The sequence below is a fragment of the Schistocerca gregaria genome, chromosome 7, assembly GCF_023897955.1.
Source record: "Schistocerca gregaria isolate iqSchGreg1 chromosome 7, iqSchGreg1.2, whole genome shotgun sequence".
NCBI lineage: Eukaryota > Metazoa > Arthropoda > Insecta > Orthoptera > Acrididae > Schistocerca > Schistocerca gregaria.
In genome coordinates, this window is record NC_064926.1 from 418,746,945 (window position 1) to 418,770,045 (window position 23,101).

The following is a 23,101-nucleotide window of genomic DNA, read 5'->3' on the forward strand; positions in this document are numbered from 1 at the left end:
TAAATGGTTGGTTAGTATTTTATGAAGGTATTCGTGTGGAGTGTAGACTTGGATGTACCTGAAACATGGACGATGAACAGTTCTGTCAAGAGGACAATGGGCACTTTCAGAATGTGGTGCTAAAGTAGAATGCTGAGGATTAGATACGTAGATCGTATATCTTAAGAAGAGATGCTGAATTAAACTGCTGAGGAAAAGGAAATCATGATATAACTTGTCTAAAACAGGGGACAGGACATATTTTGAGGCATCAAGGAATCGTCAGCTTGGTCATGAAGGCTAAATTGTAGGGAGAGACCAATGCCTGCCAAAGGTAAGCAGATTCGAATGGGTGCTGGATGCAGTAATTACGTAGAGATGAAAGAGGCCTAAACAGGATAGTACTGGGGAGCACTTTATCAACACAGTCTTCAGACTGAAGACCACAGTAAACAACAAGTGAGACGAATTGTATTTCTTGTTACTGCAATCCAGCAGAAAAATATCATCACCTTTGATTAGGTAGGTCAGTTGCGTACTATTTGTTTAATATAGTTTCCAATACATATCACTTGTGATGTACTTGTGTACGCATCTCCATTACTGCAAATAGCCTTGTGTTAGGAAATGTTACAACTTGACACAGTTTTCTTATGGCGACTATCAGCAAATGATAAAGTTCTGCATATGTTGCCATACGAATTTGCGCAGTGGAGGCTTTTCCGCTGGCTTCAAATGTACCGTGTCCATTTTCAGGCATATTAAAGGATGCTCTAACGTCGTGTGAAACTATTTTTAATTGCCGTTTATGTCGGGAAAATAGATTAATCAGAAAATAAATGCGCCATTTTTGCAACCAAATATCGCATCGGCAGTTGGCTCATAACATCTAAAGTGGTAACTGCGAAACCAGTTGTTATGACTGGTCCTTCATAACTACTTGCAAGGCTGGGATCAGTGAGATTTTATGGATATTGAAGACGATGCACAGAATAGTGTATCTGGTACTTTATTCTGAATCGAAGGTGTTTGACACAAAGATTCCATCTGGGACCTAAAGTCTTTCGGTAAAAGAAATCTACTTAACAGAGGCTGTATATCCTTTCTATAAAGACTATTTTAGCGATGCTGGAAATAGTAATTGGCAATGTGTTGTTATTACATGTCATTATAAAGTATTCTAAACGCTGCAAATAAATAAAATGTTTTAAGGCAAGACGAAATGATTAACGACAAGTTTGTTGGCATGGCAAACACAGAGTATTCGTTTTGTAAATAAAAAACGCCCTTTTCTTGGTGCGATGTATTTTATTTGCACCAGGTGCGTTTTCCTTTTTTTGTTTTTTAGGGCATTTCCAGCGGTATGTTTGAGATATTTGTAGATTATACAACAGTTCACTTCTAATTTTTTTTACATGAATAAGTGATTACTTAGAGCTAATCAAGTTTTTGGCTGTCATCTGCGTTTCCTCTCATCCAATTCACTCACGAGACATAAGCAAGTTTTCACTTTACGAACCATTTTCTTCCCAATTTTCATGTTCTTTCCGCTAATTGGTTTGTTTAAGTACATGTTGCCAATAATCCGAAGTATATACTGAAAACTAAAATCTGTTCATTTCTGTGCTCTTTATATCTGGTTATATGTGTGTGTGTAGTTGGTCACGGCGAGTTCTAGAAGGTTTAATGTGAATGTAACTGCTGTCAGAGAGCGGTTGAAAGTTTTCGTGTTCAGCTGATTCGAATTTTGGTTTAAATTTTTTGTGGAGGGGTTTATGGTAGAGTGAGGTGAAGGGGTTTGGGTACTAATATACCGATAATAATCATCTGTTGAAGTAGTATTCTGCTATTTCATCTGAATGGAAGTAGTGAGTTGTCTTTCCACATATAATTTAAACCAAGATTCAAATAAGCTGAACACCAAAACTTTCAACCCCTCTCTGACAGCTATTGCGTTCACATTCAACCTTGTATAACTCGCAGTGACTAGTCACAGACACTTACAGATATAAGGAGAACAGAAATCAACAGATTTATTTTTCAGCAGATTATTCCTTAGGTTGTCAACATGTAGAGAAACAAACTAAATAGGAAGTGGCATAAAGTGAATACATTGTAGTTATGACTTCAAATCAGAGTTTTCAGTAAAATGTCTACAGCTAGTGACAGGAGAATAATTCTACTCAACCCCAATAATTGTGAAGTAAAACCTTCGAATGTGAAAGTGTGCTTATGTTTCGTAAGTTAAGTTTTAGTGTGACCTCCAGTATGTGACTCGATTAACTGTAAGCGATCACTTATTCATGCAAAAAAAAAAAAGACGTGAACTGTTTTATAATCTACAAATACCCCATACCAAATCAAAATTGAATCATTCTAGATTCCACTGGAGATGCCTTAAAGTAAAGGACGAAACGCGTCTGGCACAAATAAAATACTTTGCAGCAAGAAAGAAGCGTTTGATACTTAAAAAACTAAATAATCAATAGTTGTGGATACTTTGCAGATTGCATCTCATGACATACCAGTAAATTAATTTCGGTTTAACTTCTGTAGGTCTATATAGAATATTGTAAACATTAATGTGTTCCATGTCGCTGTAATTCTCATTTCACATGCTATTAAAAAAAGTCCATTGATCCATAGTGAAAAACTATAGTTACTTTCACATCTCGATACATAAATAGATTTTTAATACTTAACATGCGACAAAATACGTGACTCGTTAAGAGCTGTCGTTTGCAAAAAACCGCGTTTCGATATCTTGAGCCGTTTACGAAATTTGGGGCTGATACAACGACATGATTTACGACGAACAGGGCGAAGTATCGGTCACATAGCGAGCGATTCGCACGTGACCACCCGTCCGCCGACATATCATCCCATATCTCAAGAACGGTGATAACTATCGTTCTGCCCTCAACTTTAAAAACAATTTCAATATGTTGACTAAATTTCATATGCAATAATGTATTGCCTAAAATGAACTACATCTCTGCACACTCAATAAAATTTCGTGTAGTGATTTACTGAAAAGTGATACAGCAAGTAAACATGACGAACAACGAAAAGAAATTCAGTCGGATATAGAGCGAAGATATCAGGCTGTAAGAAGCAGAAGAAACAAACTTGCTCACGAAACAGTTTCCTAGAAACTGGATGAATTTCATAGCTGTCTCTGCGTCAGCGGTCCAGCAAGAGTTCGTATAGCCGGGGGTTCTGTGGGACCAACTATACAGGATATACGGGTTCCGTACACAAATGGAATAGGATAGAAAGCTGGTAAATATGGTAAGAAGTTCCCCCAACATTCACCAGTGGTTGGTTATGTATGTACAGTCCGCTTGCCTAAACTGTGCCAGTAAGTATGCTGAAATCACATAAGGGTTTGTTCTATCAACTGCACGTTCCATAAAACATGAGTGGTCATGTACAAGACATACGCTGGTATGCAAAACTTTATTCAAAGACAATAATTACACTGAAATCATAAGGGTTTACGATGATCCAATGGACACTACAAAAGACGGGGCATGGTTCTTAATATGGTGTGTGGTCACCACATATGACAATGCTCGCCCTGCAGCGTGCTTCCATGCTGGCTGGCTACAATGTTGGTAAACAGTGCTTTTGGTAGGACGTTCTACTCCACCAGCATGGTTGACAACTGCTAAATGGTCACTAAGGACATAAACGTGTTGTAATATGTCTCCTCAATGCATTTCGCTGATGTCTGATAGAATTTAAGTTGCGGAAAAGGCTAGGCTACTCCATTTGCCGAATATTCTCTAGTTCCAAAAACACCTCCACCTGTGCTGTACGACGCGCTTGTAGACGACCATCCATAAAAATGAAGTCTGAGTGAAAGCACCACTGAAAAGATGCACATGGGATAGGGGTACAGCATCACAATAACGTTGACCGGTGAGATGCCGTGTTAAAAGATTTGTTGGTCAGTGTGCCCATGCAACATTATGCCTCCCCACACCGTAACAACTGGACCACCAAAACAATAATGATTCTAGGAGCATTATGTGTCCACTTTTCGCCATATGAGGGTACATCCACAATCTGTGCTCAGACTGAATCTACACGCAACGTCACTCCCATTGGGTCCTGTCACTATGCTCTTGACACCATAGCAAAAGGCGCCGCCGATGTGCGGGTCTCAATGGACCACGACGAACTGGTTGTCAGGGATAAAAGACCACCCCGGTGCAGTCGTCGTGCCACTGTGGAGGGTGAGACTGCGTGCATTACAGTTATGTTAAATGTGGCTGCAAAAGCACTCACTGTTTGACATAAGTCTTTTCTTGCCTGCTGCACAAGGTAGCTCTCGTCAGCTGCTGTAGTCGGCCAAGATCGACTACCACAGGCAGCAGTGCCTATGGTTCGCAACACTCCCCACATATGTGCTGCTGGAAATACCGATGTCCTGGTTCAAAATGGCTCTGAGCACTATGGGACTTAACATCTGAGGTCATCAGTCCCATACAACTTAGAACTACTTAAACCTAATTAACCTAAGGACATCACACACATCCATGCCCAGGCAGGATTCGAACCTGCGACTATAGCGGTCGCGCAGTTCCAGACTGAAGCGCCTAGAACCGCTCGGTCATAGTGGCCTGCCCGATCTCCTGGGCTACGCTCGTCACACGTTGTCCTTCTTCCGGTTTCCTGGTGTTATTTTCCCATATGAAGTAATCCAAATGTTATCTCCATGTCAGGTTGTAATGAAGAAGACCATCACAGTGCATTGTGACCGCTCGCTGACACACACACAGTGTCTTTTCCCATTCCTTTGTTACGGGATCAGCCCCATTTTGGCGCTATAGCCAAGCTCACTTCGCGTCATGAGACACCCAGCCTTCTGTGCACGAATGCACAACACCCTCCAGCAATTTAATTCGATTGCACCTGGTTGTTAATATGTTATCTTTCTATATCTTGTCCTTAAGCTTCGTAGTATTTCGTTTCTGCGTCTAGAGAAACTTAATGCCTACTAACGACTAGCAACACACTTATGAGCTAGCTGCGAAAGCTTGACAGATTTCATACCCAAATTGTACAGAATACAGATAATCTCACGCTGGAGGTACCCGCAGCAGTTCCATACCAAAGATCTTTTTAATTTCAAGAACCTTCTCTGGCAGGAACCGTTTGAAGAAAATTGGTAATGTCAACACAATAGTTTTGTGACTATTTCACTGAGCAAGGTAGCCTGGATGTGAGATGCTGGCCCCGAATTCAGCATGATGGCAGTCCAAATCCCTGTCTCGCTATCCTATTTAGATTATCTGTGTTTCCTGAACATTACTCAAGGAAACCTCCAAGATGGTTTACCTGGAAATGACATGGCCGAGTTCCTTCCTCGTCAATATCTCATTCTGATCAAATTAGATTAGATTAGATTAGATTTACTTTCATTCCAAATGATCCGTAGTGAGGAGGTCCTCCAGGATGTAGAGTATGTCAGAAAAACAACAACAGATGACAAATATTTACAACTCAAACAACTAAGCTAATGTACCATTCCACAGGTCCCAAGTGGAATGATCGTCACTTTTTAATGAACACTATATGAAAGAATTATTTTACAAATACTAATGTAGTGAATTTAAAATAAAAAAGTTATTTTATTTATTTATAAGGTAATAAACGTGTAATACAACTACTATAATACTTATTTACAATGAACAAATTACTGCAGTGAAATGGTGCAGAAGTTAGATTGAACTTACACACACACTCTCTCTTTCTCTCTCTCTCTCTCTCTCTCTCTCTCTCTCTCTCTCTCTCTCACACACACACACACACACACACACACACACACACACACTTATTTACAATGAACCCATTACGAAGTAGTTGGCCACCAATAAATCCTTTAAGCTTCTCTTAAACTGAATTTCATTGGTTGGTAAGCTTTTTATGGCTTCTGGCAAGTTATTGAAATTGTGGGTTCCTGAATAATGGACAGCTTTTTGTACAGGACTAAGTGACTTTAAATTCTTGTGAGATTATTCTTATTTCTAGTAGTGACTGCATGAATTGAGCTGTTGGTTTGAAAAAGTGATATATATTTTGTGACAAATTTCATTAAGGAATAAATATATTGGGAAGCAGTAGTTAGTATCCCTAGTTCACTAAACAGGCTTCTGTAGGATGTTCTTGAGTTCACACCACATATAACTCTTACTGCACGTTTTTGTGCCCAGAAAACTTCAGCTTGGGTTGATGAATTACCCCATAATGTCATATGGGATTCCATATGACATTATGGAATGAAAGTAAGCATAGTATTCCAGCTTTTTCATTTTTATATCCCCTATGTCTGACACAATTCGCATTGCAAATAGAGAATTGTTAAGACGCTTCAGCAGTTCTGTGGTGTGCTCCTCCCAGTTGAATTTATCATCATGCTGTCCACTTCTTCTCTCTGCTTGTCATCGTATGTTAGACATATACTCGTGGGACACCCCTTACAAGTTCTGAACTGCATGTAGGAACCAGTGATTAATGTCCACAAATATTTTATTAGCTGAACCTTCTAAGACTACACTTGATTCGCTATTTATTACAATTTTTGTATCATCGGCAAACAAAACGAACTTGGCATCTGGTAATGTTATTGATGAAAGCTCATTGATATACACAAGAAAAAGTAAGGGCCCTAAAATGGAACCTTGTGGGACCCCACATGTAATTACTTCCCAGTTGGATGATGCCTGATAGCTTGATCAATGTCTCTTTCCTAATAACACCCTTTGTTTCTTTCCAGAGATTTAAGATCTGAAACATTTTGTACCATTTCCTGTTATTGTGATTTACACAGTCAAATGCCTTTGACAGATCACAAAATATGCCAGTTGCCTGCAATTTTTGGTCACATTTTCACTGTAAGTGTAGATAGCCTCTTCAATATCAGAAGCCTTCAGAAATCCGAACTATAGCTTTGACAGTATGTTATTTGAGATAATATGGTTATAAAGCCAATCGTACATTACTTTTTATAAAATTTTTGAGAAGGCTGGCGAAAGTGAAATTGGAAGAAATTTTATGCTATTTCTTTATCACCTTTCTCAAACAGTGGCTTAACTTCAGTATATTTCAACCATTCAGGAAATATTCCACTGATAAATGGCTGGTTACACAGGTAGCTTAATATGTTACTTAACTCAGAATCACATTCTTTAATTAACTTTGCTGATATTTCATCATACGCACTAGATGTTTGTGATATTTAAAGATTTATATTGACATTATTTCTGATGGGGTGGTGAGGGTCAAATTCATATTATAGAAGTTACTTGAAATGTCTGGTTTGAGGTATTCCATAGCAGCATCTACACAACCTGACAACCCCATCTTTTCAGTAACAGTTATAAAATGTTTGTTAAGAAGTTCTGCAACACTATACACATCTGTCACTAATGTATCATTTACTCTTAATGCTATTTGTCCCTCTTCATGTCTGGTTCTTCCAGTCTCCTCCTTCACTATATCCCATATTGTCTTCATTTTGTTATCTGATATGACTATATTTTCCTTGTAATGTATTTGCTTTGATGTCCATATTACAGTCTTTAATATTTTGCAGTATTTCTTGCAATGTGCTATAGCAACAACATCATACTGTTTCGGATTGACATATACAGTTTTCTTTTTGTTTTACAAGAAACCCCTATTCCTTGAGTAATCCATGGCTTCTTTGTAGACTTAGCTCTAACCTTGGTAAGTTTTGGGGGAAAACAGCGTTCGAATAAGGTAAGCACTTTATTAGCATAAGTGTTATATTTTTAATTCATGCCATGAGCACTGTAAACATCAGTCCTGTGAATGTCTCTGATGAATGTCCTAAAATAACCAATTTTTGGCTTATTGGTTACCCTCTTGAACTCAGATTTAACAGATTTTATATCCTGTTCAGTATATACATTTAACAGAAGGAACTGCATGTCATGGTCTGAGAGGCCATTGACTATTGGTTTTGTAATATAATTTTGTTCATTGGACTTTTCTATAAATATATTATCAGTGGCTGTTTGTGAGCAATTGGCTACTCTAGGGCCGAACTACACATTGCAGGATGAAGCCCATACAATCACTAACCAAATATACAAATGATTCACAGCAAATAGCGTAACAGTATATTTTTCAAAAATCTTTTATTATCTAGGTTCAGAAAAAAATAAATACTTCATGTTCTTTAACAATCAGACAATAAATGAAACACCACCTATAAAATTACTAGACAATCAGACGGACAATCATTTTGGATGGACTGAACAAATTGATCAGCTACTCAAACAACATAACTCAGCATACTTTGCACTGAGAGCCATTTGTCACTTTGTTGATCCGTCTTGGACAAAACAACGGCCAATGCACTGAAGAGCCAAAGAAACTGGTATACCTGCCTAATATAGTGTAGGACCCTCGCGAGCAAGCAGTAGTGCTGCAACACGACATGGTATGGACTCGACTAACGTCTGAAGTAGTGCTGAAGGGAACTGACACCATGAATCCTGCAGGGCTGTCCGTAATTCCATGAGAGTACGAGGAGGTGGAGATCTCTTCAGAACAGCACGTTGTGAGGCATCCCAGATGTGTTCAATGACGTTTATGTTTGGGAGTTTGGTGGCCAGTGGAAGTGTTTAAATTCAGAAGAATGTTCCTGGAGCTACTCCTTAGCAATTCTGGATGTGTGAGGTGTCGCATTGTCGTGCTAGAATTTCCCAAGTCCATCGGAATGCACAATGGATATGAATGGATGCCGGTGATCAGACAGAATGCTTACGTACGAGTCACCTGACAGAGTCCTATGTAGACATATCAGGGGTCTCATATCACTCCAACTGCACATGCCCCACACCATTCCAGAGCCTCCGCAAGCTTGAACAGTCCCCTGTTGATATGCAGGGTCCATGGATTAATGAGGTCATCTCCAAACTCGTACATGTCATTCGGTCGATACAATTTGAAAGGAGATACGTCTGGCCAGGCAACATGTTTCCAGTTATCAACAGTCCAATGTCGGTGTTGACAGGCCCAGGCGAGGTGTAAGGCTTTGTGTCGTGCAGTCATCAAAGGTACACAAGTTGGCCTTCGGTTCCAAAAGCCTATATTGATAATGTTCTGTTGAATGGTTTGCACGCTGACACTTGTTGATGGCCTAGCATTGAAATCCGAAGCAATATGCGGAAGCGTTGCACTTCTGTCTCGTTGAACCATTCTCTTCCGTTGTCGTTGGACCCATTATTGCAAGATCTTTTTCCTGCCACAGCGAAGTTGGAGATTTCATATTTTACCAGATACCTGATATTCACGGTGCACTGGTGAACTATATATATATAATGTAAAATGCTCTTGTGTTACAGTAGTCTTTCACTGGTTACTCCTATATTACTAGAGTACTGCTTGTACAAAATGTAATCTGTAGAACCAAATAAGAAGCCGGTTCAGTTCAAATTGAAAGCAACATTTTTACGTAATTTACCCAATAAAGATCAAGTACAAAGTTTTCATTTTTTCCACTTTTTTAAAATCAGTCTTATACACATTTCGGTCGAGGTAGTCGCAACATGTACTAGCAGTAATTCTATAAATAATTAGCTGATTAGCCTTACACTCCTGCAGAAAATGCTTTCACGACTTAGGTTTATGTGTATGTGATATAATAATAGCAATTTCATAGTGTTTGGCTTCGGTTTGGTGGAACTGAGAGTATTTAAATTAAAACACAACAATGGTACTTAACTTGATGGTAAAGGTAGCTAGATTTGTGATATGATGTCTGAATTTGATGATAGATTAACGTAAGTTATAAATATGATGAAATTATTTGTTTCTTTGAACTTCTTTTACACGACTGACAGAAACATATTGGCCAAGAAGATTAGCAAAAATTAGATTTTATAATAAAAATAAATTTCTATAAAAATAATTTCATTTCACATACAAATAAATTTTTCAGGTTCAAAGTTATCATAAATTAAAGAAAAAGAACTGGATAGCATTAATTTAACCTCACATATTAAAAGACTAGACTACTTATTCCTGTCCAAAAAATGTTATCTCACTCACTGGTGAAACTGAAGAGGTCACACGTGTAAATACATCCCACTGCCGGTTCACTCTGTCACAGTACATGGTAGGCAGACTGAGAATTGCACTGATTTCTTTCAATGTTTTCCTCTCTCGTCCATTGAATATTGGCTTTCACACGTGCCACAAATCCAGTCGTCAACACTTTTTTTTGTATTTCTGTTTTTTTTTGTTGCAGTAGTCAAGCTGAATCCTTAATAGCGTTTCCTTTTAGTTTGCTGGTTCGTGGCTTACTCAGCGCTAGAGCTCTGGGTTCACATCCTCTTATGAGTCTAAGCTTTGGGTAAACAGCTCTTGCTCTTTTCATTTTCCTTCGTACATTAACTGCAGGTGTTCGTAGGAAACTATTAACTGGAGATAATGAGGTTGCTGGAGTTGGTAGTATTTCAGTAGCATCTGTCTTCGAATTCTCACTTGATAATCTGCTTGCATCACAAACCGCTAGGTCTACCTTGCGGATCAGGATTGTCAATCTCGGAAGGAGCCAGCTTTTCTAGGGGAATCGCATTTCGATTCAAAGGTTTTATTACACAAGACTTGAAGGAATTTTTATGTTTTTCTAGGACAATGCTTTTACAAAAGCACCTTGAAGATGATGTGGAAGTTTCTTTTACATGGTCTACCTTTTGGGTTTTTTGTCATATAATCGTGCAGTTTATCTCTCCAAGCACTGTTAAGCGTCTTGTAAATGCCAGCTTCCAGAGGATGGAGCACGTAGGTAGTGTGACAAGTAAATGTGAGTAAATAGATATCTTTTTGACTAGTAACCTTAAGTACTAGTGCAGAAATATGTGATCCGTGTGAACCAGTCAGCAATAGCACAGGTCTTGTTCTGTGAGATTCAAGAAAAAATTGAAACCATTCAGCAAACAGTGCTTTAGTAATCCACCCCTTTCCAGGAAGGCGAACCTGGGTATTAAATAAACAGTCGTAATTTTTACGCTGAGAACCTTTGAATATTATAAATGGGGTCGTCCAATTGCTTTTAGCACTTACACAGCCTACCAAAGTCATAGTTCTTCCCCGTTTTGTGTAGCTATGTCTATATAAGGACTTCTTTCTGATCTCAGTTCCAACCTTATTGGGCTTGACGACAAACATCAAGCAGGTTTCGTCGACATTCCACAAATGATCTTCCAAGCTGCTTAGAGGAGAGAAGCTTAGTTTCTTATACCATCTGAAAGTTTGTCAACATTGTCGCCTATCATAATAGGATTAGCCATGAAAGCCCAGTATGCAGAAAAATTTTCTGGTATTCTCAAAGTCAGCCCCTATCGGTATATATAACTGAACCGCTATTTCTGGCTTTCTTCCACTATTAAAAAAAAATCAGAAAGAGTTGCATCTACCATTTCATTTACAATCACTCTCATTTTTAGCAGTACCAAATAAATGTAATTGTAATTACGTACTACAATAATTTCTGTTCTAATTCTGCCTCTAAGGCGAATGGGCGACTTCATTTCTTCAAACCGACAGCCCCACCAGCAACCTTTTAAAGAGCTCAAAATAACCTCATTCTCCTGTGGTCTTATAAAGCCTAATATAATGGATGAAGAAGCCAAAGCAGCTCGTGAATGAAGACATTTTGCGAAATTCTTAGTAATATATGCAAACAAACATTAGTGATTTCGTGACTCCCATTCGTAAAATTCACCGGCCTGTGCGGACTTAAGCACTGACGATCAGACGGTAACCAAGCATATATTACACTTTCACTCACCACTTGATTTCTGTTGTAGCTCAAGAACCGTTTCATTATCGCCCCATCGTTAGCGCCTTCCACCTGAAAAGTAATGCAAAGTTATTAGTGTTATTACATATATAGTATCAAATGTCTTAAAACACGAGGAAGGGTAATTTGTACATCATTTGAGCCTACAGAGTCATATGACCATATGTTGTAGTGGTCTCACGCCTAAGACTAGTTTGAGGTAGCTCTCCACGCGAGTGTACTTCTGTGCAAGCCACTTCATCTCTACGTTACTGAAGTATCTGCGCTAGCAGAATAGAAATGCGAGAAAAAACACGTCCAAAAACAATTTATTGGTCTCAACAAAATGAAACAATAGTACAATATCCAAAACAATTAGGTACGTACTCATTATTATTATGGCTATTAGTGCATTATGAGAGTTTGCTTTTCATTGTAGCGGTTGTTGTCATTAATTGTCTTTAAATGGCTACGTTTAGCATCACATTTTATCTTTACCACCCTTCAAGAAGACCACCCCTCCAAACGATCACTTTCTCATAAAAATTCAAGTGCTCGACTTAAAGAGGTTTCACTGCAACTGGTACTGACCTGCAAGGCGCAGAATAGAAGTATCGCGGAGCCGAATCGTGAAAGTACACGCCGTTGTGTCATGGTTCGAAGACTGCCACCAAGGAGTTTTTTGTTGCTTATATGTGGAGAACCTGCGATATCGCTCCACTTGTGGCCAATGACAGTGTTTAAAAACATTGCTGCGTACCGTCGACAATATGATCGGTGGAAAAAGTGTGTCGACGCTATATAGTCGTTGTTTGGGCGCAAGAGTATTTAGCGTCCTTTTATGCCTCATTGTCCCCTTCGAATTCAACTGGCACGACTCCTTTTTACTGTCAAATTGGCGATAAGCAGGAACCTTTCTTCACGATCTTTTGATTCTTGAAAGTCCTGCGGCTTACTGTGCAGAGGTAAGTGCCAAAAGTAACAGCTCGAATCCGCCATCGTCCGTGCCTGCAAAGTCTTTTCCAATCCAGCCTTACTCTTCCCAGGATGCATAGATTCCTGCTGGCCTTCAAACTGTACCACGCCCTACAACTTTTTGAATGTTTGCTTTCTGTCTCGCAATCCGTAACCCCCTGTGTTTCCCTACTCGCATCCTTTACCAGTTGAATAAGTTCCCATCTCTCTTATATTTGTAAAACACATCTGAAAATCCTACACATTCTAGCCATGAGATCAGGAGAGTCTTCCTGTGAATTAATTCCACTGAATTCTCTGATCTTTTAGTGAACCAGGAATCGATACAAGTAATATGTTCCTAGACTTGATTTCTCTACTTTCTCTAGCGTTATCTCATTAACCCCGCGTGTGGTACACATTTTATCGTTAAATATAACAACTATGTCTTTCTTCACCGTTCAGTGGAAAACTGGAGCGGATATAAGGCCCATTACGTCTATACTGTCCTAGAAAAACGAGTTGTAGCTCCGAAACGCTTTGGAGAGCAATTAGAAAGCAAAATTTGTGAGTGAAGACGAAGTATTATTAATTAATAGTCCCTACACTGAATCCAAGACAGGTTTCGAGGACACAATCTATACAGAATCGAATGCTTCAGAAGAAAGACCTTTCTGTCATCATAACCACAATTCTTGTGCGATAAAAGTAATAGACTTTGTGGGAGATACTTTACATAAGCTAATGTCGCAATGTCTAATTATGATAACGCTACTCAACCTACTTTTGGGCACTTTCTTTTAAAAGCATTCCGAACCGAGTGATATATCATGGTCTGTGTACAAGGCCGACATACACTCTGAGAGAGAAAAAAAAAGAGGAAAAAACGGACGCATCAGGGAGGAATTATCTGAATGGGGCGGAAATCGGTAGATTTGATGCTATTTACAAGTACGCACAAACAAATATTACCAGTTCAGAAAAACTAGTTTATTCAATCAAGAGAACGACCTTAAAAAAATGAGCAAGTCAATAACGTATTGGTCCACCTCTGGCCATTTGTAAGCAGTTATTCGGCTTTGCATTGATTGACGGAGTTGCGGAAGTCCTCCTGAGGGATATCGTGTCAATCTTTATCAAATTGGCGAGTCAGATCGTCAAAATCCCGAGGTTGTTGGAGGGCTCTGCCCACAGTGCTCCAAAAGTTCTCAAATGGCGAGAGATCAGGCGACTGTGCTGGCCAATGTAGGGTTTGCCAAGCACGAAGACAAGTATTCACTCGCCGTGTGCAGGTGATCATTATCTTACTGAAATGGAAGCCAAGGATGGCTTGCCATGAAGGGCACTAAAAGAGGCGTAAAATATCGTCGACGTAACGCTATGCTGTGCGTTTTCAGACACGTCTTTGCTGGGCTCAGCGCTCAATTCTAAGTAGGACTCACCACTGAAGACAGTTCTACTCCAATCAATGAGATTCCAAGCCGACTGTGGCCGACACCTCTGCAAACGGCCTTGTTAGTGTACAGATATCAGTGGTAGCCGGCACAAGATGTGGCTTGAGCTCAGCCCCATTTCTGTGATCCGTCTATTAATGCTCTTTGTGGTCAATGAAGCACTAGTTGCAGTCGAATCGGTGATGATGATGAATTCGGTGCTTGACTGCCTCTCTGATGATTGCTCGGTCCTCACATTCTATTGTTTCTCTATGTTCCTTCTTCCTTCTTCACACTGCGTCCATTGAAGATTCGCCCATTACTGTCAGCATAGACGATAGCGGCAAAGCTCCTATTCAAGTGTGGAGCAATTCGTCGATTACTCATACCAGCTTCCTTGAGCCCTACCACACGTCCTCTCCAAAATTCTGACATCTGTGTTTATTGTACATACACCTGTCTGTGAGGCACAGTGATTGTGCAGGTGAGAACACTACATGAAATTCGAAAAGACGTTATGCCCTGGTATTTACATGTTCTCTGTTTACTATCCTTGTAAGCAGCGCAGTGAGATCAAGTTTGCAGCATCAACATTCATCCATCAGATGCGAAAGTACACAATTTTGCATTTTATGTCGATACCTGTATAAATATCAATTGGTGACCAATTTGCATGGCTACTTCTTGGCCTGTGCTAGTAGTGGGGTAAAATGGAATTCAGCACAATCTGCAATCTTGCCAAATTTATTCAAGACTGCAGCTCTCCTCGGATGGTCCACACACCTTGTCTATATGGGGGTAGACACGGTAACATTGCACTATTGATATCACTCTCCCCACTCCTCTAGCTCCCCCACTTCCCCTCCCCCACTTCCCCCCTTCCCCCACTTCCACTTCCCTCGCCCACGAATGACAGGCTGTGCTGAGCTGCTGGAGAGGAAGTATGTAAAGTACTCTCTTAGGAATTATTTTCTTTTAGTTGTATATCTAATATACTGCTGGAAGAATTTCCTAAATTTTCGTGGGGAAACCGAACTCACAATTACCCTACAGACTTGCTGCTTGAAATTCAAATAAACACAGCTGCCTTAAAATGGGTGGGATTATAAAACAATCCTCTCATGAAAAAAACTGCCCACATGTAGAAAAATGGTCAAAAATCGACAATTGAAAGAAAAAATCTTAATATCGCCTACACAGCGACAAACTCTTTGTAAGTCACTGCATATCGTGAGAAACTTCAAACTATACTTAACAAACATCCGATAAACTTCGACAGAGAACGCACCTCTTCTAATAACACATTGCTTGCTGTAGATATAAAAACTTCGTCTGAACAGCTATTAAAACACAGACACATCGAAAAAAATGGTTCAAATGGCTCTGAGCACTATGGGACTTAACATCTATGGTCATCAGTCCCCTAGAACATAGAACTACTTAAACCTAACTAACCTAAGGACATCACACAACACCCAGCCATCACGACACATCGAAAAACAGAGATGAAATGCTCACACAAAAAAGCCGGATATCATGAGAGAAAACCAATGAAAATTGTCCTAGTTACAAAGTGCTAGAAAAAAGATATTGAAACAAAACCATAAATTTCTCTACACATACAAAACAGCACGTCGTAAAAAAACAGCGGTTAAGTAACGTTGGTAAGGTCCCTCTAATGAAAGACACGAAACACACCTGAAAATCTAGTGGCTCCTACCTGAACTAGCACACAGTTGGCACATTGCTGGAGATAGCTAGTGTATTGGCTTGTAGTAGTCCGTAACATGGCACCTGCTCAAGCCCTTTGTCTCGCTACTTGCTGGTGGCCTGGATGGTCTGTATTGCTCCAGTAGTAGGACCAAGAGAGTTCTGAACCATTTGTTGTTTGCATATGTTCAGGGGCAATCATACATTCAGGGCCATATCAATTGTTCTGTCAACTGATCCATAACCCCCTGTGGATAACCTATGATTCTGAGAAACTCCCTGCCTCTCCCCTCACCCAACCCCCTCTCTTTAACCTATCGTTTTGCAAATTGATTTATGACCCCCTTGGGATACTCCATCTGTCTAGAAAACACCCAGGCTTCCCCCTTCCTCTCCCCTTAACCTATTGTTATATTACTTAACTTATGATCCTCAGGGGTAACTCATCTTTATGAGAAATCCCCACACCTTCCCCCTTCCTCCTCCTGCACCCTTCTGGCATGTTCCAAACCCTGGCCCCTTCTCCCTTGTTGAGACGTACATATTTTTGGTATCAAACTATTTTAGCAATGAATTAAATCAATGAATTAATTAACCCACCTCTGGGAAATCCCTTAGCCCAGTCCTCTCCTCCCCCACTTACCCCCACCCCCTCATTCATCTGGAAATTGGCCAGAAAAAGACTCAGTCTGTTCTGAGCTGCTGGAGAGGAATGACACATGATGGTTTATTTTCTTTATTTTTGGTGGTACACTGCCAGAAATTGGCGAGAAAAACTCAGCCTCTCCACTCCCCTCCCCCCACCAGTCTGTGCTGAGCTGTTGGATTGGGAGGTGCAAAGAGTACTTTGTTCACCAACTAAATGACCTAATTATGTAATTATACCACTGCAAACTGGAGATGTCTTGGTGGAAAACTTCTGTGTGTGTGTGTGTGTGTGTGTGTGTGTGTTATAGCATAGTGTCAACTGAGCTAGTGCACGATACCGCCACCAGAGGGAGTCCCACTCCCACCCCTCGCCCCCTCTCAATCCACCACTCACAGAAAAAATTTACGAGAAAACAGACCAGTGTGTGCTGAGGAGGTGGACTGAAAGGATCACACAACAGGAAATTCAGCTAAACTGCAAAGAGCAAAATAATATTTTGGTTACAAGTTTTCAGGTGCTGGATCTCTTTATTTGGCAGGAAAAGTTTATCATTCTCTGCTGCTTATTCAATTTTGAAAAATGCAGCTCTCATCAAATACATTGAAAATAAGCAATTAAATATGTGAATAGTTTCCTTTTTACCAATCACAAAAGCAATAACAACTTGAAACCAATGTCAATGTAAAACACTCACCTCACATAATTACACCGTTACACATCACACTGAACATATCTGGCAAAAAAACTTCAATTGGGTCTTCATGTGCTCCGCACTGCACCACACGTGCCAAACTGCCAGCAACCCTCTGAGCCCAGAGCACTGGACTAGTATGTGCTGGTCATCTGTGGAGGGATATGTGATACTGTATGTCAGCTTCCTTTGAAATCTGATGGCAGACTTACTTTCCGTTTTGCCCCAAACATACACAAACTGCACCAGGTCAGTGGAAGAAGCTGCTCATCCTGCTGTGCAGATACTGACATAGTTAGCAGAGGATGTTGGAGATGCAACCAACTCACCCCTCCTCCCCCCAATCCCCTCCTACTCTACCCCCTGCCCCTCCACTTACTTCCTGTTGGACAAAACACCAGATGGCAGCAACTCCTTGATACCGACACCTGGAAAATTCCTGTCAAAACATATGCTCCCTTTCTCTCTCTCAAGGGGCTACTTCCTGATCAGAGAGCCTCTGTTGCCTGCCACCAGAAACTGCACTAACCCCTCTCTTGTCCTGAACAAAATAGTGGATGCCAGGTGAATTGCCAGCCCTTCCCAAAATGCTGCACTGTGGGTGTTTTGGAAATAGGTCCCCCACTCTATCAAATTGATTGACTAATTAATTAAATTGATACCCTCAGTGTGGGACAGTTATTGATGGAAACTAGTGGTGGGATGGTGTATGTACAGCCCCATTCTGCCTTGTTGCCAAATTTATTCAAGATGGCGGATCCAAGGTGGCGGCCTTTAGATATGCCAATGTTGCAGTGATGCCATGATGGGAAGTACAAATTCTGTTGGAAAAATAGTTTAACCGCGCTACCTCTACTAACACAACACCCTCCCTTCCCCCTCCCACCCTGTCCGCACTCTTCTTCTGTCCTCATCTGGAAGTTGGACAGACATAAATAAGTATGCATTGTTTACTTAAACAATTTGAGCTGTCATAGGCAGTAGCTCCATCTGGTGCGTTCACCATAAGATCCAGAGTCCAATTGACCTAGTTCACAAAACCACCACCAGACATTTGTACATATATTGCGAGGACAGACAGATCCCAAAAAACATGAGCGCATGCACCACATACATTCCTCGCAGCGCTAGGTACACTACTGGCCATTAAAATTGCCACATCACGAAGATGGCGTGCTACAGACGCGACATTTAACTGACAGGAAGAAGATGCTGTGATATGCAAATGATTAGCGTTTCAGAGCATGCAGACAAGATTCGCGGCGGTGGCGACACCTACAACGTGCTCACATGAGGAAAGTTTCCAACCGATTTCTCATACACAAACAGCAGCTGACTGGCGTTGCCTGGTGAAACGTTCTTGTGATGCCTCATGTAAGGAGTAGAAATGTGAACCATCACGTTTCCGACTTTGATAAAGATCGGATTGTAGTCTATCGCGATTGCGGTTTATCTATCGCAAATTTGCTGCTCGCATTGGTCGAGATCCAATGACTGTTAGCAGGATATGGAATCAATGGGTTCAGGAGGGTAATACGGAACGCCGTGCTGGATCCCAACGGCCTCGTATCACTAACAGTCGAGATGACAGACGTCTTATCTGAATGGCTGTAACGGATCGTGCAGCCACGTCTCGATCCCTGAGTCAACAGATGGGGACGTTTCAAACACAACAACAATTTGCACGAACAGTTCGACGACGTTTGCAGCAGCATGGACTGCCAGCTCGGAGACCATAGCTGCGGTTACCCTTGACGCTGCACCTGCGATGGTGTACTCAACGACGAACCTGGGTGCACAAATGGCAAAACCTCAATTTTTCAGTTGAATCCAGGTTCTGTTTACAGCATCATGATGGTCGCATCCGTGTTTGGCGACATCACAGTGAACGCACATTGAAAGCATGCATCCGTCATCGCCATACTGGCGTATCACCCAGTGTGATGGTATGGGGTGCCATTGGTTACACGACTCGGTCTCCTCTTGTTCGCATTGACGGCAATTTGAACAGTGGACGTTACATTTCAGATGTGTTACGACCTGTGGCTCTATCCTTCATTCGATCCCTGTGAAGCCCTACATTTCAGTAGGCTAATGAACGACCGCATGTTGCAGGTCCTGTACGGTCTTTTCTGGATACAGAAAATGTTCGACTGATGCCCTGGCCAGCACATTCTTCAGATCTATCACCAATTGAAAACGTCTGGTCAATGGTGGCCGAGCAACTGGCTCGTCACAATACGCCAGTCACTACTCTTGATGAACTGTGGTATCATGTTGAAGCTGCATGGGCAGTTGTACGTGTACACGCTATCCAAGCTCTGTTTGACTCAATGCCCAGGCGTATCAAGGCCGTTATTACGGCCAGAGGTGGTTGTTCTGGGTACTGATTTCTCAGGATCTATGCACTCAAATTGCGTGAAAAAGTAATCACATATCAGTTCTAGTATAATATATTTGTCCAATGAATATCCATTTGTCATCTGCATTTCTTCTTGGTGCAGCAATTTTAATGGCCAGTAGTGTATTTACGCAAGTTTTTTGGTCATTCGTCCACTACAGTGGCCACGAGTCAACTGACACCCCCGCCACACACACACACACACACACACACACACACACACACACACTGGCTCAATGCGCTATCAGATCACCCTCCATGGACAGTGGTCAATCTCTAAACTGTTGTACAAAGGCTGGGCGGGTTCCTCTTGGCACAAAGGCATTATTGTTTCTTTCTCTGACCTGCTTGCTCGCATGCTTACTGCCATACTTTCTACAGCATACTCTGGGTTTACAAGAACACATGAATTTTCACATGGTTTGCCAGAATATCATAGAATTTATGCATAGTTCTTGATATCAGATACATAGCAGTGTGCAACCGACCACTTGCATAGTGTGATTCAGAAAATAAAGCGCGCAAAGTCTCTCAGGAACGGTTTCACAAGTGTGTCGCGATCTTTTTAGAGTCGATGTTCAAGTGTGACAGTGGTAGTATTCCTTGGAATAAAGCGTGTAATTGTTTAAATATTCTCCCGTCATCTGTAAGGCTCTCTCTCTCTCTCTCTGTGTAGTAGTACATTTAGTTTCTGTGATATCTTCAAGTTTTGTATGTGACAATATTAGGTAATACCAGATTTAATAACTCATGATGCAGCTCATGTTGTATGGCCAAAGGGTATCTATGCACTAGGGATGGGAAGGAGGAAGGCCGCGGGTATTTCCAACCTGATAGGAAGTGCTTAGCATATGGCCCTACTGCTACCATGTGGCCGTGTCACAAGCCAGTCCGGAGACTCTTGGGGCAGGGAGCCCAGCACATTGCTCTCGTCCAGCGGGGCACAGAGACCCTGGTGCGAATGTCTTGCCTCTTGCACTTCGGGAGACTGACTAGACTTTTATCAAATGAGCTACAGTTACAGTACATGCATTTATCGATATGGGTTAACAAAGAGTAACTTAACCCATTTTCATTATTTGATGAAGCATATTCATCTTCACGTAATATCATTGCTATTCACACAGTTCTCAAATGCATGATTACAGGTAATATACTCCTCCTTCTCCAGCACAGACATCTCATCCATTGAACACAGCAAAAATTACATCTGTCCTTCCAGTCCAGCAGCTAGACACAGACTGAGTTCTCTTCCCACCATTATTCTCAGACCACCATCTTGGATTATGTCATGAGAGGGGAGAAGGGGAGGGCTGACAGCACCTTCTGGTGACAGTGTTGTGAACTCGGTCAGCTCGACTCCGGACCTCATCATGAACACACCAGATATAGCTACTGCCTATAGCAACTCAAACTGTTTAAATAAACAATGCATACTTACATCCATCCCTTCCAGCAGCCCAGCATAGACTGAGTCCCCACCTGACAATTTCCAGATGGGGGAGGAGAGGGTGGAGCAGGGGGATTGGGGGGAGTTTAGGTTATTAGAGGTAGCCCAATTGAAGTATTTCTCCACAAAAATTCGAGCTTCCGGCCATATGTCCATGTGAGATTGCCACATCTAAGGCCGCCATCGTGGTTCCGCCATCTTGACTAAATTTGACAGCAATGTAGAGTATCATAAATACCTGCTCCTGACCGCCGTGGCTCTGGAAATATCAGTTTCCAACTTAAATCTATATCCTCCTTATGACTGGACATAATTTACCATGTACAATCTTTCGTGTCCCTTATGGCTATCAATGTACTGAAATCGCGATTTTCCGCCACCCCCCTTAAAATCAGACATAGTCCCACCCACATCATTTTATTTGCAACTGTCGGAAAAGTAACAACAGTAACGTTACGTTCCAACAGCATAACACTTCTGACAAGTACCATGATAATTCTTTATAGGTGTATAGTGCTCAAAAAAATTATAGCATGTCCACACACACACTAGCTGGAGTCGTTCTTCATGGCCTACCATAGCTTCCCAGTATCAAAACCATCCCATCACATCATCATTATCATATATTTGTCAATGAGTAAAGAGTGTAATCTCAATTAAAAAGCACTCGTGTTTTTTATTTATGTTATGTATGTTCTTGCACGGTAATCAGTGTTTGCCAGAGCAGGAAGAACAGATACCTCAAACTCAGTCACAGACCCTGCTAATTCTCCAGTAATCCCATCACATTCCAACAGCACTGTTCCATAGTTAGAAGGCTGCCTAGTCCTCTATCCATCGCTGTCTAAGTAGCGAGTTATCACAACGAGAAATATAGCACACTAACTTACACAAGGAAACTCACAACCATGGAGAGTATATGCAGACTGCACAAAGAAATTCAGAAGCATAGCACCTACAATTAATTGGTACCGAATGACAGTCTATAAACATCGCCCTGTGCATGTCCTAATCACCTTTATCGTATTCCTATGATCACCACACTAGAACAAGACAGTGTAATGGTGTCAGAGTCTTTGTTGGGAGCACAGTCTCTCTCTCTCTTTCTCTCTCTCTCTCTCTCTCTCTGTGTCTCTCCCCCCCTCTCTCTCTCTCTCTCTCTCTCTCTCTCTCTCTCTCTCTCTCTCTCTCTATCTCTTTCTCTCTCTCTCTCTCTCTCTCTCTCTCTCTCTCTCTTTTCCTCCCTCCCCCCTCGCTATTTTTGTAACATCAGAGGGAGCAAAACTACAAACTATGAAAACTTCGCTTAAGTCACCTGGTAGAGAACTCAATAAGATTTTACCATATTTCTCTCCTCAGATATATCAGAAACAAATACTCCCATTAAATGTATACATGTACTGGATCACTGGAGCAGATGGCCAGTGATTGAAGTCTCCCATGGACCTGTGTAAAGTTTTGATGCCTGTATTACAGGAAGACGATATCCCACAGACTATCAGTCACAATAGATGGTACTTGTGTTGTTGTTTCATAAGCAGTTTCAGACATTGTTTTTCTGCTGTTATACATCCAAGCAGTGTATGACTATAGCTGTGTACACAGCCATACATTTTATTCTACCATGAATTTAAGGCCCACGTCAGGTACTAAACTGATAGTAACATATTTCTATTTCCATTGACTTGTACAGAAAGCTGAACATTGCATGGTGTAAACTAAACTCCTCACACAACACATAGAATGGTTGAAATAAAAGACAGCGGAGACATTTATTATTGACAAAAATGTAGAAGATATCTCGGTATATGGAAACTGGAAGAGTTCGCCACATTGTTGTGGAGCGTTTGCAAACGGCTATCCCTAGCTGATGACATTGGTGGTGTGTATTGCACCCAAGTATGTGATCACTTGATTCAGTATCCTAAGTGGTAGTCATCCTGATCTCCAAGTCTTTGGACACTGCATATTTCATTTTTTATGACTTACAGTGCATAATCGCACATGCAC

The 23,101-nt window shown here is 41.1% G+C and overlaps 1 protein-coding gene across 1 annotated transcript in view; it reads right to left on the reverse strand.

The window, feature by feature from the left end:
• LOC126282001 (uncharacterized) overlaps positions 1–12,461 on the reverse strand; it is a 47,210-nt gene extending 34,749 nt beyond the window's left edge. Inside the window, exons 1-2 of the mRNA XM_049981388.1 lie at positions 12,395–12,461; positions 11,813–11,875 (exon numbers count right to left, since the gene is read on the reverse strand). Coding sequence (XP_049837345.1) covers positions 11,813–11,875; positions 12,395–12,457 — 126 coding nt within the window. The 5' untranslated portion in view covers positions 12,458–12,461. The remainder of the gene's footprint in view (positions 1–11,812; positions 11,876–12,394) is intronic.
• Positions 12,462–23,101: the final 10,640 nt, after the last annotated feature.